The following is a 17,268-nucleotide window of genomic DNA, read 5'->3' on the forward strand; positions in this document are numbered from 1 at the left end:
ATATTAGCAGGTTTCTCCGGCATAGTGAAAAAAGCAATGCAATTGGGGAAAAGGAAACGTAACGTAACATCGGCAAAGATAGATATAATCAGAGTAGATTAGAATGGATAATGTTAGTAGGCCAAACGTAACAGATCGGCTTAAAAGTTCGTATCGTTTCTATGAGAGGGCGCCACTAGAATTAAATCCATACCATTTTCAGTTAGTACCAACCTTCAAAAGATACGTGTATAAATTTGACAGCTGTCTGATTATTAGTTTGTGAGATATTGCATTTTGAGTGAAGCTCCTTTGGTTATTGTGAAAAAAATGGAAAAAAGGATTTTCGTGTGTTGATGAAACACTACTTTTTGATGAAAAAAAGTGCCGCCGATACCAAAAAATGGCTTGATGAGTGTTATCCAGACTCTGCACCGAGCGAAGCAACAATTCGTAAGTGGTTTGCAAAATTTCGTACTGGTCATATGAGCACCGAAGACGATGAACGCAGTGGACGTCCAAAAGAGGCTGTTACCGATGAAAACGTGAAAAAATCCACAAAATGATTTTCAATGACCGTAAAGTGAAGTTGATCGAGATAGCTGACACCCTAAAGATATCAAAGGAACGTGTTGGACATATTATTCACGAATATTTGGATATGAGAAAGCTTTGTGTAAAATTGGTGCCGCGTGAGCTCACAATCGATCGAATTGATATATATATATATATATATATATATATATATATATATATATATATATATATATATATATATATATATATATATATATATATATATATATATATATATATATATATATATATATATATATATATATATAAAATAACGGACGATTCACATGATAGTAGGGAGTTTATTCATATTCATGCTAGGTTGGTTAGGGATATAAATGGTGGGAATGTCAAACCGTAGCTGAACCCCGTGGCAGTCTCGTCATCTTCCTACGACAGATGGCACACGTGGACCGATTGATATTTACAATCTCACCGGAATATCGACTCGTATGATTGTTTCTCCGTCTTTCTGATACGTCCACAAGAGTGATTGTTCTCTCCAAGATGGCGGTCGATGGCACTCACTAGACGACGGACCTGATCCAGAACAAATTTTTAGGCGGCGTTCTTCGACAAACCGCCGCACGTCCAAACTGGAACCGACAGTTTTTTACGTGACCACACGCTTCTCTTCTGGCTTTCGAGGCACTTCCACAAACTGAACTGGTAGACCGGACTCTTTTTGCCTTTCTCATATAGAAAAGTTATGCAATCACTGTGAAAACCGATTTTTGAACCGAGGCCCGGAGGGCCGAGAGACATATACCATTCGACTCAGTTTGTCGAGTACGCAAAATGTCTGTGTGTGTGTGTACTTTTCTCGGAGATGGCTGAACCGATTTTCACAAACTTAGATTTAAATGAAAGGTCTTGTGGTCCCATACAAAATTCCAGAATATCATTTGGATCCGACTTCCGGTTCCGGAATTATGGGGTAAAATGAGCAAAAAATTGTGAAAATAAGTGCACCAACTTTTCTCAAAGATGGCTGAACCGATTTCACAAACTTAGATTCAAATGAAAGGTCTTGAGGTCCCATAAAAAATTCCTGAATATCATTTGGATCCGACTTCCGGTTCGGGAGTTATGGGGTAAAATGTGCAAAAAAAAAGTTCTAACTTTACTCATAGATGGCGCGACCGATTTTCACAAACTTAGGTTCAAATGAAAGGTTCTGTAGTCCCATACGTAATTCCTGAATTTCATGCGGATCCGACTTCCGGATCCGGAGATAGGGTAAAGTGTATTAAAAATGGTATACCATCACTGAAAATGGGGAAAAACCTTAAAAAATTTCTAAATCGACCTCAAATCTTTTCCAATTGATAGTTTTTACCAGTAGACGGTCAAACAAACCGATTTTGGTTATTCTTTTAAGAATCGAAGAAAATTTTGAAGAATACCACAGTTTTTTTTATGATAGTGTGATTGATATGAGAAAGGCATCAATAAACCACTAGGTGGATTAATACAGGTTTTTTTAAAGTTGGTCCTCGGTCAAAAACACTGCTACACCGGTGAAACACAAATCGATCGAGACCATCTTGCAAACTGGAATCGGCAGCGGCACAGGAAGCACAGTGGGTCTCCTTTAAAGAAATGTCACCTTTACAAATGTAATCGTTTCACTTCGAAATAGTTACCATCAATCTCCTTTGCTTGTGCCTCGTCGGTTTTTTTTTATTAAAAGGTATTTTTATTCAGGCCTATTTGCGTACAAGCTTTACGTGGCCGAATCAGCCGAATTTTAAATAATGCATTTTTTGAAGTGGATCTCGTTGTCACTCTTTTTCTAGAAGGAGAGGAGCTTCCATTTCCCTCCTGCGAGGGTTGAGGGGCACTTTGTTCGTGACTCGTTTCGTCATCTTTTCGTTTTCCTTGATGTTCGCAGTCTTGAGCTCGTTGCTAGTTGCTGTTGATGCGCCTTGTTGTACATTGGTTGCAGTTGCTGGTTGGTTTGATGGTGAAACAGGAGTACTGCGCTCACTAGTTTCCATTGTTGAACGGTTGACCTTGTCTTTGGTTTAAGATGTCCTTTTCGCAGTTTCGGTGCAAGGTTTACCGTAGTGTGCGGGTTGTTCACAAAACTGGCATGTAACCAGCTGATTTTCATAGGTATTCAGCGTTTTACACGGACGTGTCCCACCTTGTCCACAAATGATGTAAGATGGAATTGCCTAACGTAAATGCATACGTACCACTCACACGCCATTCCGGATACCGGGGAAAAAAATCCGCCATACTTCCCTTTCGATGGAAAGGATTTCACCGTACTGCGACATATTCTCCCGAACGTACTGATCGGTGACCTGCGGGGGGAGGTCATGCACGCGTACTTCTATGGTATTGTCCACCATGTACATCAATAAGAAAGGTATCGTTACACTGCCCGGGTTGTCGGTTTCGATTTGTTCGAGATATGTTCGAGTCCTGATCTGGAAGTATTCTTAGTGTCAGTAGGATCGTAGTACCAGCCATGCAATGGTTCTGTAAGCAATAAATCGACTTCGAAGTCTATTGAAATAGAAGCTCAAATTTCACAAAAGAAATGGAAATAAATTCTGGAAATTCAATTTTAAAATTCAGTTCTAGAATCCAATCCGAAATTCAGTTTCCGAATCCCGATCCAGTATTCAGAAGCTGAATGCGATTACTGATAATCTGTTGTTGCTGCTGCTGATTGAACGACGTCCAAAATGCAAATCAGAGAGCGAACTGAGCTTCAACACATGTCGCACGTGGGGTAAATTTACAGCGCAACCGAAGCAAGGAGAGCTGCTTCGTTCGTTCATTAATTCATGAAAATGTGCCCCAGCTGATGACTATGCTTCATAAGGTTAGCATTTGATAACCAATCATCATATTGAAGATGTCCTCGAGAAAACTAGATTCATAATTTTTGTTCCGATGAATGTCAATTTGGAGAACATTGCATTTAGTTGAAATACACACAATGTACATTTCCAAAAAAAATAAATTGATTGTTTTGAAAATAGGCTCCAATACAAAATTGATGCTATTCAATGTTTAATTTTTTTTAAATATGATCAAATTTAGTTTTGGAGTGCAAATATTGTTTAAAATTTTTTTCTGTGAGCCTACACTGAACAAACACCGTAAACAATGCCCTTGCTTCGCGTCTTGTAGCTCGCCGTGAAGCAAAGTTCATTCTCGTACTAACAGTACTAATGAGAAAGAACCCTTAATTTCATAGCATTGCCATGGATTGCTTAGTTCATGTGTTGATTGAGACTGAGAGCACAATTTAAAAAGCTAGGGAGCTTGTCTACCCAGTAGCATATACTCTCAAACATCCAGTTTCTCTTTAATATAGAGTCTCACTCAGCAGTGTGAAGAAAAGTTTTCACAGTGGATGTTTTTTATTGCTTCGTTCGTTTAAGAATTCACAATACAAGCCCTGTTGAACAACCCTTACCATATGGGTATCTTCGGAATGGATTTGATGAGTAGATGTCGGAAGCCGATGTTTTTGAGAAGGTTCTGAATTCCAAGATGGCGACTTCCGGTTTATTGATTTTCTTTGGAAATCCTTTCAATATGGGTAATTTTGGAACGGATTTAATGTGTAAGTACAAAAAAACGATCTTTGAGAAATCCATGATGGCGACTTCTTACTGAATAATTATTTTTGTTGAATATGTGTGTGTCAATATTATCAAAACGACAGTTTATTCATTGTTGGATTTATACCATCCGTTTTATGTTGATCGTAAAGCTAGTTTCAAAATTTTCTTCAATTTTGAATCATTTTGAAAAAGATTCAACGCAGGTTTATACTGCTTCTTCACTTTGCTTTATAAACCTTATCCGCTTGATAGGAATATGCACATTGTTTGCAAAAGTTTGAGGAAAGCTAAGTACGAAATGCGGTTAGACAACTTGAAAACCGATAGGAACCGATCGGAATGATTGGAGAAGAAATGCTTTCGGGCTGACTGGGTGGTATCATCTCAAGCAAGTAGAAGTTCAATCGAATAATATCAGTTGAATATGAAATTTATGACCGTCAGCATATCGATACAAATTCATTTGACTTTTGCTTTTTCAAGTGAAGCTGCCATTTTCAAGTGAAGCTCCCAGAATCCATCGTCAGTTGAACAATCGTACCAAGTCATTAGAAGTTTTGCTTGCTCAGTTTCAAGTGCCAAGTAGTCTAGCTGCATCATTGTCTTCGCTGTTGGTAGTGAGCAAGTTCGAATGAATGGAATTATAAATGAAGTAAAGTATTAAAAATGAAAATTGAAGGAGGATATTGTTAATTTATGTGTATTCTATAATTGATATTTCTGGTCTGTCTTTCATCTATTATCTTGAACCAATTAGAATGTTTATATGAACCTCATTTGAAGGCCGCTCTCACACTATTGAAAGAGATATTTTGTTACTACAAAAGATCAACTGACGGTGGTTAAACTAAGCTTTGATTTGAAGAGAATCGATTGAGGAACTGAATGTTGCCCGTTCGGTACGTCAGCGAACGTTGTGTGTGTCAGAGTGTAAAGTTTACTGCACTAGAGACATCATCAGTGTGTTTTACATGCAGCTTCAATTGAATTGAATGAAGTTTCGCTGCACGTTTCACGTGAACTTTCTCGCTGCTTAAGATAACACGTGGCAATTCTTGTCAGTTCGAAGTACATAAACAGTTCCACGTGAACTTTCTCGCTGCATAGAAGCTGAACAATGTATTCTAGAAGCAGCTTAGAAGTTCGTTCGGTTGCGTCGCGTGCACTTTCAAGTTTGGATAATTACTTTAAAACGGGCTGCTTATAACGCTATTCATGCACTTCGTAAGATGCTCAAGCAAAATCAGTCCCTTTTATCAAAATTTTTTGTTAGTTGGGAAATTTAAAAGCGCGACATTAAGTTCTAGAAAATAATTATGAGACTACGTAGGCTTTTCAACCTCCAACCCCGTCATAGACAAACGTGAACATTCATGAACCTTTCCACTTATTCACTTCTAATGCAATGATGGGTCGAAAATGAAACATAAAAATAAGTGTTTGTAGTCATGTGCACTTAGCACAAACTTGTTACCATTAAAGTACCAACTAAATGACTGTTATAGAATTTTATCCAGATTTAATCTCTGCTTTCGGTGTAATGGATTGTTGAGTGCGTTAAAAGATGCTTGTTTCCAGAAGTACTAGAAATAACGACCAAAAACTCCAAAATGATATCAATTTCTCAGAGATGACAAAACCGATTTTCAGTAAATGTTCAGCTAATTCGTTAGAAACGGGTCAACATGAACGCATTGTTTGACTTTTGTAGTTTAGGTAACTATGGGTTATATGAAAATTAATTCAATTTATTGTTAATTATGAAAATTATTGAATTATGTTGGCTGCTTGAGAAAGGGTAATCAAAACTGTGTATAAACATATGTGTCTTAATGCAATTACATCGTGAACAATTGGTAATTAAAAGATTGACTTGTTCTAGCTCGGTAGTTACATTTTATTTTCAAATATGTTGTTTTATAAGGGTAATTCCCAATTTAAAATAAAAATTCAGGTGTTCGGACACTAGTAATAGTCGAAAAGAAGTGTTTATTTTTTCTGATGGTTTATTATTCGTTATTACGACTATACATGCATAATATTGAGCGTAATATTCTTTTGTTCATTTTTCGAAGGCGGCTTTTTCGGACCGGAGAGAATGTTATAATGTCGCAAATTAATCGGCAGCTAACTGCAAACGATCTTCGACGTTACTTGAATACGTATCAAAAATATTGGTTATAATTTTTTTTGGGTGAATTTAAGCTGGCTTGTCTATATTCTGCACTTGTTTCTAGTTCAATTTGTTACCTCTAATTGTTCTTTTGTTCTGTTAGAGTAAATTATGAACACGAATACTTTTTTGTTGTTGCTGTTCTCATGTATTTTGCGAACCGGACCAATATGTGTTTCGATTTTATTTCTCAATTTTAGATTTATTAATGCATTGTGTTACGTTTATTGAATGTTGTAAGGGGTTTCTGAGTTTGACTATTTTTCGATAAGATTTAACATTTAGAAATTGCTTTTATTGTGTTCAGTTTTTTCGATAATAGTAAAATATGGACAGATAAATAAAATTTATACATATAAAACAATCTTTCTATATACTTTTTACAAGAAATAATCTAAATAAACTTTTTATACTCTGTTTCAAAAAACGAAAATAACAACGTTGCTTACCGTACATATCAGTTGGAATTTATTTGCATGTTCCTAGAAATATTTTGATTTGCAGTAATCATGTTTCGTCATCCCTGCTACATAATAATGCTAAGGAATGTTCTTTTTTCCATGAATGTGTTAGGGTTCTACTTACATAAATTACGATAATTTATCTTCAAGTTCATTTATCAGTATCAGACTTAACCGATAGTATTTTTTGCTATACAAAACAACTCATATAGAAAAATATCTAAGTAGAAAACGCATCACTTCCTTAATTTAGTTATGTAACCAGCTACTTGGCACCCATTGTGGTTCTCGTTCGAGTGAGTTGATCTCGGCGAGCAGTTGATGATAGGCTCGTTCCGTGTCATTGTTGATGATGATCATGTCGAATAGATGACCCCACCGTGCTTCCATGTCGCGAGCTGTAGCTATGATTTCTTTCAACTCTTCCTCCTATAATTCAAACAAATTACATACCAATTTCAGATATCACACCAATTGATGATTTACCTTGTATGGTTCACCAGTACGTATTCGCTTCTGACGAAGCTTTTCCAAACTAGGTGGCGCTACGAGCACTGTGTACGGTTTCAGATCCGAAGATCGAAGCAATTTCAAGCTTTGAGGGTGTAGATTTAGTACACATATCTTACCACTCGCTACCACCGCTCGAATTGCCTCTAGCGACGTTCCTGTCGAATACAATACAACATAAAAAGATTGTAAAAAAGCGCTAAGTTTGTCGAAACTAGTTGGTTATCTTCGAGAAATTTAAGCCAATGAGAAAAGTTATATCTAGAACCAAAAGTGACAGCGATTTTATCTTCAAACCTAATCATTGGCTCGACAGTAGCTTTCAAACGAGAATAAGTTTGTTAAAATCGGTTCAGCCATCTCTGAGAAACTTGAGCGGCAAAAATATCTTCGAAAAGTGCACACATACATACACACAGACATTTTCCTATCTCGTCGAATTGAATCGAATGGTCAATAGCACTATGGGTCTCCGAGGCTTCTTTCGAAAGTCGGTTTTTCCAGCAATTCTAATAGTTTTCTATAGAGAAAGGCAAAAAAAATCGATTTCACCCTAGCATGGAAATAGTCACTCCAATGCAAAATATAGAAATAGTGATCTATTATTTTTCGATGGAGAACGATAGTAACAAATATATCTTGTTTCTTGTGGAAATGCTGTATATAGAGCCAAAGATTCTGTTAATGATACCAACCACGTTATACAATAAAAATTAGAACGAACCGTAATACGCTTTCTCGTATTCGCCGTGCTCGACAAACTTTCTTGCGAGTATGTCCGACTCGAACTGTTGCCTCGAGATGAAGTGATAGTCTTGACCAGGAATTTCTCCTTCTCGCTGTGGTCGGGAAGTATCTGTGAGTAATGAAAAGATTGATTACAAATTATTATTAGAGAATATTAGAGAACTTACGAGGTATCGCTGCAGCAAACCTCTCTGAATCGGCCATCAGTCGTTGACGGAGCTCATGTCGTCCAATATTTGGAGGTCCAATCAGTACAATTGGTCGTTTATGAGATGCGCGCGGGTAGTATAGGGCCACTTCTTCGTATGTGAGAATCTCTTCCGGATCAGGATCCTCTGCTGTTGCCGTTGCGTACAAAGGATACCCATGCTCACTACTAGCTTTTTTCTTCTTCTTTCTTCCTTTACGAGCACAAAGAAGAGTAGATCCTCCCGCTTTACCATTAGCATCCTTTCGAGTTCTCAAACCAACTTCACCGGCTATAGCCAGTTTCATAGATTCGCGCTGATGTTGGAACGGTTGACTTGGTATCAGCCCAGCAAGAGTTTGATCCTCTTCACCTTCTCGATAAGCCTGCCACCAGTTTGAGTCATCACGAGATATCACGTGCAATACATCTCCTTTCTGGAAACTTATACCAAGCTCGCGACATGGAATGTAAAGATCATCTTCTGGGTCGTAATCGAAATGAGCTCGCACATGGAGAACGGGAGGATCTCGCATTCCGGGAACCATCGGAGATGCGCCGGCAGGTACTACTAGGAATGTTAGTGTACCGGTCATTGAACCTAGTAACGCGCATACGTCATTCACAGACTTTCCACGCATTTCGATACCATTCACCTCAAGAATTTCATCATTTTGATGCAGCAACCCTGATTTCTCCGCTGCTCCTCCTCGTACCACACGACCTATTACAACCGCCTCTCCTTCATTGCGAATAGTCGCACCAAGAGGCTCAGATGATTTTTCGATTTGAATAATTCTAATGTGATCCTGACTGCCATCTCGCAGTACACCGAGTGGCACACTAATTGGCTCACGCTGCAACGAAACGTTATAGATTTTATTAATATGAAAAAGGATCAACGATTAAACCTACCTTCACTATGTTGTTGTTATTGTTATTAACTAAGTTAGTATTATTTGGAATTGATGGCAAAACTGATATTGGTTTGACCGTAGTAACGCTGGTCATTAGATTATTATTGTTCAATGGTAATGGCACCACGGGATTGGAGCTTACGGCACCGATGCCGTACGCTGGAGAACGATCGGTACTTGATGCAACGCGATCGTGAGCCAGAAGTAGTCCTTCCATTTCATATGTTGATAATAGATCACACAGTTCTATTGCAGCTGGTGAATTGGACTGAGCCAACGATTCGACGCACTAGAACAATATTTTGGATTTTAGTATGGGATAGCTGAGTTTTGTCGACAACAACTTACGTCCTTGGCGAGTGCCTGAGAATTTGAGCAAATGGGATTCTGAATCTTAGGCCGCCGGCGTTCCAGAACGGCCGTCCGAGCAGCGAGGGCACGAGCGATTCCAGGACCAAGTAGCAATGTTTGAGCCGCTGTGACTCTGCCAGCGAGTGCAGCCAATCCATGCTTATTGAGGTGACCCTGTAATCGATGCAACGCTGAGACCAGTTCGCTATATCCTGCAATCAGTAAGGTAAATTTGAGTTGTAATGGACGATACGGACTAAAAGTGTTTTATTGTAGTTTACCAATAATTTTATCCGGTTCTTCATCTTCTGCGTAAGCTTCGTTATCAACTCCAATGGTTTTCTCTGCGATGGGGTTGTCCTGCAAAGCCCGCAATCGTTGAGAACCACGAATACTATTTCGCAGAAAATCATTCTGAGCCGCTATCCGCTCTTCCTCCTCTCTGCGCTTGCGTAGCTGCTCCTGTAAATCAAATAAATTAGGTATTCAGTTACTCATCATTTGATCACTTGAAGCTCAGGATTGCTTAGTTGAACTCGCCTTTTTTTGCTTGTAAAATGAATTGGACGGAACTAGATTATTGGTTCCATTATCGTTGGCAATATTATTATTGCCACCGTAGTCTGTCACGATCATAATAAAATCGTGGCAGCAGGATTTTTATATCTAGTATAGCACATATAGTTGATATTTATCTAGTACGCTAGAACGCTTTTGTGGTATTTAGTTGGTACTTATGTAGTCCATCTTTATTACACTGAAGAAGGCACTGAGTCACCACTAGTTGTATGTTAATGAAAGTGTGTTATGTACGTGTTAATATGGAAACCGTTGAAACCGATGGTAATATGGAGTGATTTGGTAGCTCTAACAAAAATATTAGATCGATGAGAAGAGATCATACTTCATGGAACATAGAAAGGACTAGTGCAGTTGCTAAGGCGATAAAACAGCACAAAATAAACAGAACCAAATCATTCTGAATCCCGAAAGGAACGATTCCTTAGTGCTCAAATTTATTCATAATAAAACTTTCAACTGCCTAGAGGATATAGAGATTTCACAAAAGCTAAGCCATTCTGCATTTCCGGAAGGATGTTGAACGATTTACAATATGTATGAACAGGTGGTAAGAATGGTAGGAAACGGTACGAGTGAATACTCATCTCAAGTAACTATTAGTATTACAAGTAATTGTGATCAGTTGCATAGTCTATGGAGATACTGTTACTGTAGCATTGTAACTTCAAAATGGTACGTACACATGAAGTGGTTCAATATACAGAATAGTGTTTTCTTAAACACATTCGTCCGCGCTACAAGGACCATCATTTGGAGAATATTTATTGTTGACAAATAGGCCGTTGTGTTCCTACACAGGGAACCCTGTGATAAAACTGGGTTAAAAAAAGTTAAATAGATCCAAGTATGCCTGATCGAGACATTCCTCGTGGATTATTAATGTCATCCTTGTTGAAAATGACAAAGATGTATTCAATAACTTTCCGACGTATAAATTCACTTTAATCTTTTCATCTATTTTTTTTATTATAGAGGTTTTAACCTTAAAGTCATTCGCCTTCCGATATAGAAAAACATTCTGACCCTATGTGCAGGGGTTGGGAATCGAACCCAAGTGGACTGCGTTAAAAGCATCGACGTGCCCATCACGCTATACTCATCCTTCACAATCTATTCAAGAACATTTCGTACCTTCGAAACGTCATATTTATTTACTTAGTTTTGAACTAGTAACATACTTTTATTCGTGTTAATAGTATCGTGTTAAGAGTCAATTCAAGAGCATTTGCAGCATGTGGGGAATTTTTTGTACACATACGTAGACTTGTGGCAATCTTGCTCTAACTGTCAGAACTTGTGAATGTTGATTTCAACGTTTCAAAGAACGTGATTTCAAAGTTATTGGAACGCGAAAATTGGCCGGAAAAGATTGAAAGTGATGAGCTGCAGTCATTATTGGTCATTATAGGACTCAAACATATCAAATGATGCCGGAGCAATTGAACGCCACTCAGAAAGTCATTTCCGACCGCCAGAGTCATGACAATAATTCGAAACGTTTGTAACTAGATGTCATACATACTGAAGGGACGATAGATGGAAATTCGAATAAATAAAAAAAATGCGAATGTGAATTGCTCGAGCTACGCACCAAAGTTTGTTTTGTGCATCGGATTGTACCTGGTGAAGAAAAATGTATTTTAAGAATCCGAAGTGTAAGAAATCATGGGTAACCTCGAGACAACCATCAACATCCAAAGGAATTGAATCGCTTTGGGAAAAAGACAATACTATGAGAATGGTGAGATCAGAAGGAAGTAATGTACTACAAGCATCTTTAACCCGACGAAACAGAAAATACTGTCCGCTATCGCCAAAAAATTATCAATTTGAACAATGCATTAATCAAAAAACTGTCAGCAAGGGCTTGAAGACAAGGCAAAGTCATTCTGCAGCATGACATCGCTTCTGAACATTCAATTAAATTGATCAAAGAAACAATTTCTACGCTCGGTTGAGAACTCCTACCACAAACACCATATCCACCAGACCTGATGCTTTCTAATTATCACCTCTCAATGGGACGCGCACTGATTGAGCAACACTGCCATCCTTTTGATAAAGTATGAAAATTGCTCGATGATTAAGGATCCTCCTATTAGGGATCAAGGATAAGTTAACTTGTGTTGGTAATTTGTGTATTACGTGCATTTCATTTGGTACGTAATATGTCATAGATCTATGTATTCATATATGCAGTGCAACCAGTTTATCAAAGTGGCTTGCACGATTGAGTTTCAAACAATATTTTTTAACAATAATTTATTCTCAAATGAATGTTAACCCTGACTTTTGGATGAAATATCAGTTGTGATCAATTTTTCACCAACGTTTGATGGAAAATTGCTTACATTTTATGAATGTAGATTTTGTTTTTTCCTAAAAAAAAGCTAGCAACACTGCTTCAATGCTTTTGTATTAGATTGCGCTACACAAAATAAGCAAAACTAAATATTATCTGTTACAAAAGCAGTTTTCCGGAAAAATAAATAGTTTTACGACAACACTCTATATCTATTGCCTTTCGCGTGTTGAATTAAAGGTTCCTATTTCACGTAGAAGGTACGTAAATGTTCATATCGCTATAATTTCTGCAAGAAGAAATCCATATAGGAATGTGTTTGTTGCTAATCAAATGTGTTAGTGGAAGTAAGCTGAAACTAAAATAATTTTTCTCGAACAGTTTTAAGGAAAACGGAAGAGTTTTAGACTAAGATTTTCGCTTTTTTTGAATCGCATTTTTTTAAGCAGAATGAACCGATTGGTTTATTTTCCAACCATATGTAAGATTTATTGATTTAAATCAAAAAAGAAGCGCCGGAATTTGTTTTTACGCACACATTGTTGGCATTACTAATACACTTGCCAAGAGTTTTGCTCCTTAAGGTGAAATGTAGCGGAATGCGAAAATCGCGTTTTTGATCAATTATTCAAAAACTAGACCGATTTTCGAAAAACCAAAAACACTTAAGTTTTCGAAATCAAATTTATCATAACTAAGTATTCTTAGAATTTTGAAATTTTGCTTTGCCGAGCCGTAATTGGTTTTTGAAATGTATAAACGGTCACTGTTCCGTCCCACGGGGATGATTTTAGAACTGAAAAGTAGTATTTGTAGCAGAATTTCACAAAGAATCTGAAAATGCAACTCAAAATTATAAAATTTTAGCGAAAACAACCGAAAATTGAAAAAGTTTACATAAACTTCTCTGCATTTTTTTATTGCTTGCGCGCTGCTGTTTCGTATTGAGGTGGTGTGAGAAATGCACGGTGGGCACGGTGGCATTATATCGTGAGCAAAAAATAGATATAAAATAATGACGCAAATTTATGCAGCATTGGGTTTTGTGTTGAAATAAAAACGACTTGAATACAATAAAATGAGTATTGTAAGAAATCGTTTATTTTCTAAGTAGCTGTCATTTATACAAACAATGTGATAAACATTGAGGGCCAGCTTCGAGCCAGTCAGCATGGAAAACTTATTGGAATTCATTGGTTTTTCAATTATTATGAATACAATGAATCAACGCTTGATTTTGCTTTCAAAATCGATTGAATAATAAGGAACTACGAAATAACTTTATATTCAATTTCGTGCCCCAAATATGTGCTTGAGAAAAGATTCACTAAATAATTTTAACTGCATGGTATGATGAACTATTAGTTATAATTGGAATGTATTCCAATAATGAAATCTAAGAAATTATTAAACTGTTGATGATTTCTGGCACCGGAGGCCAGAGGCTGTTTGGTCTTCGGTTCGTTATCGTTGAAACAGACATTTCTAGACTAATCATGCTATACAATTCCGAAAAAAAGTTAATGGTGAATACTTTTACGTAAATTCTATCTCATCGGCGGGAAGGGCCTGGTGAACGACTGGCAAAGATATCGAAAATACTTGAATGTTCTCTTGTCTTCAACCGTTCTTTTGAAGGAGAATCGATGCTTGCTACTAAAATCAGGCATATACATGGTTAGCAAGTTAGTCAATACATATTCATATAACCTCATGTTAATCATTCATAATTACTCATGATTTATAGCTCTAGTGTAAGAGTAATCACTAACAATGATGATTGAATCAGCATATATTCAAAGTGTGAAGAATTCTAAAATCCATTACGTCCCGTCTTTTTTACAAGCCAATATAACGAGAGGTAAATCCACTGCGCTCAATCATTGAAAAAAGTTCTTGTTTCTATGTGGCCGTTTTTCTTGGTATGCTTTGTGCGACGGTTCGTTTAACTGAAGCGGATAAAATTTTGCGCGCATTTTATGACGCTACATTTCACCTTAAAGGTGCAGATTTCTTTTGTGGTGTTATCTATCAATTGTCCACAAAATGGACAAAAGGTGTCCAACGTACTAGAATACTCAATTTTTAATGAAAATTTAACATATTTTAAATTTGCGCATCTGGTAGGTAATTCTCGAGTTCCCAGTCGACCATGATTTACTCATCATTAAATGACTGTTCTGCGATGTTACGCAACGTAGAATTTGAATCGGAATGGGTATATTGAATCCTACTATTGGCATACTAAAAAAAAAATTCAGATCATGTATGCAGTTACCGGAATTGTTTATCTGCATTCAGGGTTCGATTACATTCGGAAAAAAAATGTTTCCAGGTCAGATGATTACCATAAAAATATTAATGTTGAAATATTCTTCAATCAAAATTGAAAAACTCATTTGAGCCACGAACGTGCAGTATTCCAACAGTATAACATTTTTATAAATGGTGTTCAAATGTGAGTTTAAAAAAAAATCTCAATCTCGGAAGAGTGTTTGCAATCAGAGTCCGATGCAACATAGAAACATACATATATCAAAATAAAATTCATATCTATCGCAAAAACAACCACTCTTGCTTGACCATAAACTTATGAATTTCTGAATACATTAAACCTGTTCGAAAATTCCCCGTTTCAAAGCAGACCTAACGTTCCATTAGCAGGTATTAGTGAAGTGTGAATGTCCAACGAAATAGATGACGTCAGTGCCTTGCTATATAATTCTTCTTCAATGCCAAATCAGATGTCTATATCTGAAGTGCCCTCCACGCCCATTAAAACATCAAAAAAACACTGGTCACATTGCAAATGATTGCTGCACGTAATTTAATTATTGTGACAGTTTGAAGCAACAACGAAGCAGCAATGTTTAGACACCTACTTCGTAAGGTGAATGTAGCACGCAAACATCACAGAAAAAAACATATAAACATACATAAACACACGTTGAATTGACCGGATTCTATAAAATTCAAATGTTCATTTTCTCATCATTAATTCAATTACGTTCTGCATGTAGTTCAAGGGCCGCTGCAATTACACGTTAAACAGGCCGCCTATTCCAGTTGGTGTAGGTGGATCAATTGATTTTTGCACTTTTTGTGCAATTTCTAATTCAATTATGTTTTCACTGATATCGTAACGACACTGGGGCCCGATTATGACCTACTATGTAGTTCATAGTACACTATACTGGATCAATCTTCTGGACACTTCACCGTTCGGAAGCAACGAACTTCCAATTTCCCTCTGTTCAGTACACTTTCTTCTTTTGCTGTTCGAGGCCCATACTGAAGTCACCAAATACTCGTTTGGACATTGTGAAAGGAAGAAAAGTTACCAGACGACAATCGCGACGAGAACTGAAAACTGGACTTACTACTGCTATTGGAAATGACCAGTAAACCAGATAGAAGTCGCGTCGGGCTTTAACTGGCCTATGGGATGGATGGCTATAGCGCTTATGGGCGTAGAAAAACGAAATAAAAATGTAAATAAGTGAGTTCTCTAAAGAAATATTTGTGCCTCTGTTTCCCTGATGCCGCGCGCAACTGGCTGAATCACTCCACGCTGCCACCAGCACTCTTCCTGGTCATCGCAACCGTCGCTGATACTACACGCGTACGGCGCGACCACCAACACCTGATCATATTTTTAGTATGGGTGATGAATAATATGAAAATATGAAAGCTGTAGTGGCGAGTGGAATGGCTCTGCTGCACCTCGGCCGCCCTAGCCTACTAACACGGTAGCGAGTCGCGTAAAGCAGAAATGAAACGTTTGAGTGTGTTTGCATTCTACTCAGGTATTTTTACCTCTGCCATTAGGCAAGTTATGAATGATTAAATTTGTATCAAACGGTGCTGCCTGGCGACCGGGCGTGAAAAATGCATTTGTATGCGTTCCCGTCTGCCTCTGCCCGTAGGTGAGTTTGTTTTGTTTACTGCAGAAGCGGGTGAAGATTTCCACGCTATTGAGTATGGTTTTCAGCACAATGAGTGCGTTTAGTGAAGTTAATCCGAAACTGTTTCGTTACGAAAAAGTTATAGGAGGACAGATGTTTGGTGAAACATTTCCAAATTCATAATAGAACCCCGGCAAATGTCAGAACACAACATAGAAGTTGTGGTATTTATTCGACGCACTAAAAAAGATCGGCAAATCTGTTTAAATTTGATTAAATTTTTGAATAAAAATTCAATAGGATTCATTTGGAATACAGAACCGTCATTTTTTATGAGCCGGATAAGCCCTCTTCACGATTAGGTTTATATACATTCAGACTTCCAGAGAGTAAACCTTCAAACTTCCCGCAGAACAAAAATTTTTCACTCAAAGATCTATTTGAGATCCCAATTTTCTAAGAACAAAAATTTAGCGAATATGTGTGTTCTCTTATAGTTTTATCGAATTTTAAAGTTTTATCTTGGATTAAAAAAAATGACAAATGTAATAGATTTACGCACTACTACTCACTACATCGGTATCGCACATTTTGTACGCTTTGTTATAGGAAAATCATATAAAAAACCTGTTGTAATCCACCTAGTGGTGTAATGATGCCTGTCGCATATATACGATATTGTAGTATGCTATTCAAAATGTTTCTCTTCGATTTTTGAAAGAAATCAAAGGATTGTTTGTGCCCTAACTAGTAAAACATACATAATGAAACAGTGCTTTGCTCGCGTAGGTCATCCTTAAGAAAACGAAGTGGGTTCACTATTGTATGTATTTCCAGCACCGGAACCCGAGAACCGGTATAATCGAAGTCGGTTCGTACGGCCACTATCTAACATGACGTACAAATTCTACTAGTCTTTATTCAAATTTTGAAGCTTTTATACGATTTTGCCATCGTACTCTAAACGACGATTCAAATTTTGTTGTAT

At 37.3% G+C, this 17,268-nt stretch overlaps 1 protein-coding gene across 4 annotated transcripts in view; it reads right to left on the reverse strand.

The window, feature by feature from the left end:
- Positions 1 to 6,133: 6,133 nt before the first annotated feature.
- Positions 6,134 to 17,268, reverse strand: part of LOC131432624 (protein PALS1) — a 94,863-nt gene continuing 83,728 nt past the window's right edge. For all 4 annotated transcript variants that reach the window (XM_058599011.1, XM_058599013.1, XM_058599015.1 and 1 more), the window contains 7 exons: positions 9,773 to 9,953; positions 9,489 to 9,703; positions 9,139 to 9,429; positions 8,204 to 9,080; positions 8,014 to 8,145; positions 7,266 to 7,447; positions 6,134 to 7,208 (listed from right to left, as the gene is read on the reverse strand). In XM_058599011.1, the coding sequence (XP_058454994.1) occupies positions 7,029 to 7,208; positions 7,266 to 7,447; positions 8,014 to 8,145; positions 8,204 to 9,080; positions 9,139 to 9,429; positions 9,489 to 9,703; positions 9,773 to 9,953 (2,058 nt within the window). In that variant the 3' untranslated portion in view covers positions 6,134 to 7,028. The remainder of the gene's footprint in view (positions 7,209 to 7,265; positions 7,448 to 8,013; positions 8,146 to 8,203; positions 9,081 to 9,138; positions 9,430 to 9,488; positions 9,704 to 9,772; positions 9,954 to 17,268) is intronic.

Source organism: Malaya genurostris, chromosome 2 (genome assembly GCF_030247185.1).
Source record: "Malaya genurostris strain Urasoe2022 chromosome 2, Malgen_1.1, whole genome shotgun sequence".
Classification (NCBI taxonomy): domain Eukaryota; kingdom Metazoa; phylum Arthropoda; class Insecta; order Diptera; family Culicidae; genus Malaya; species Malaya genurostris.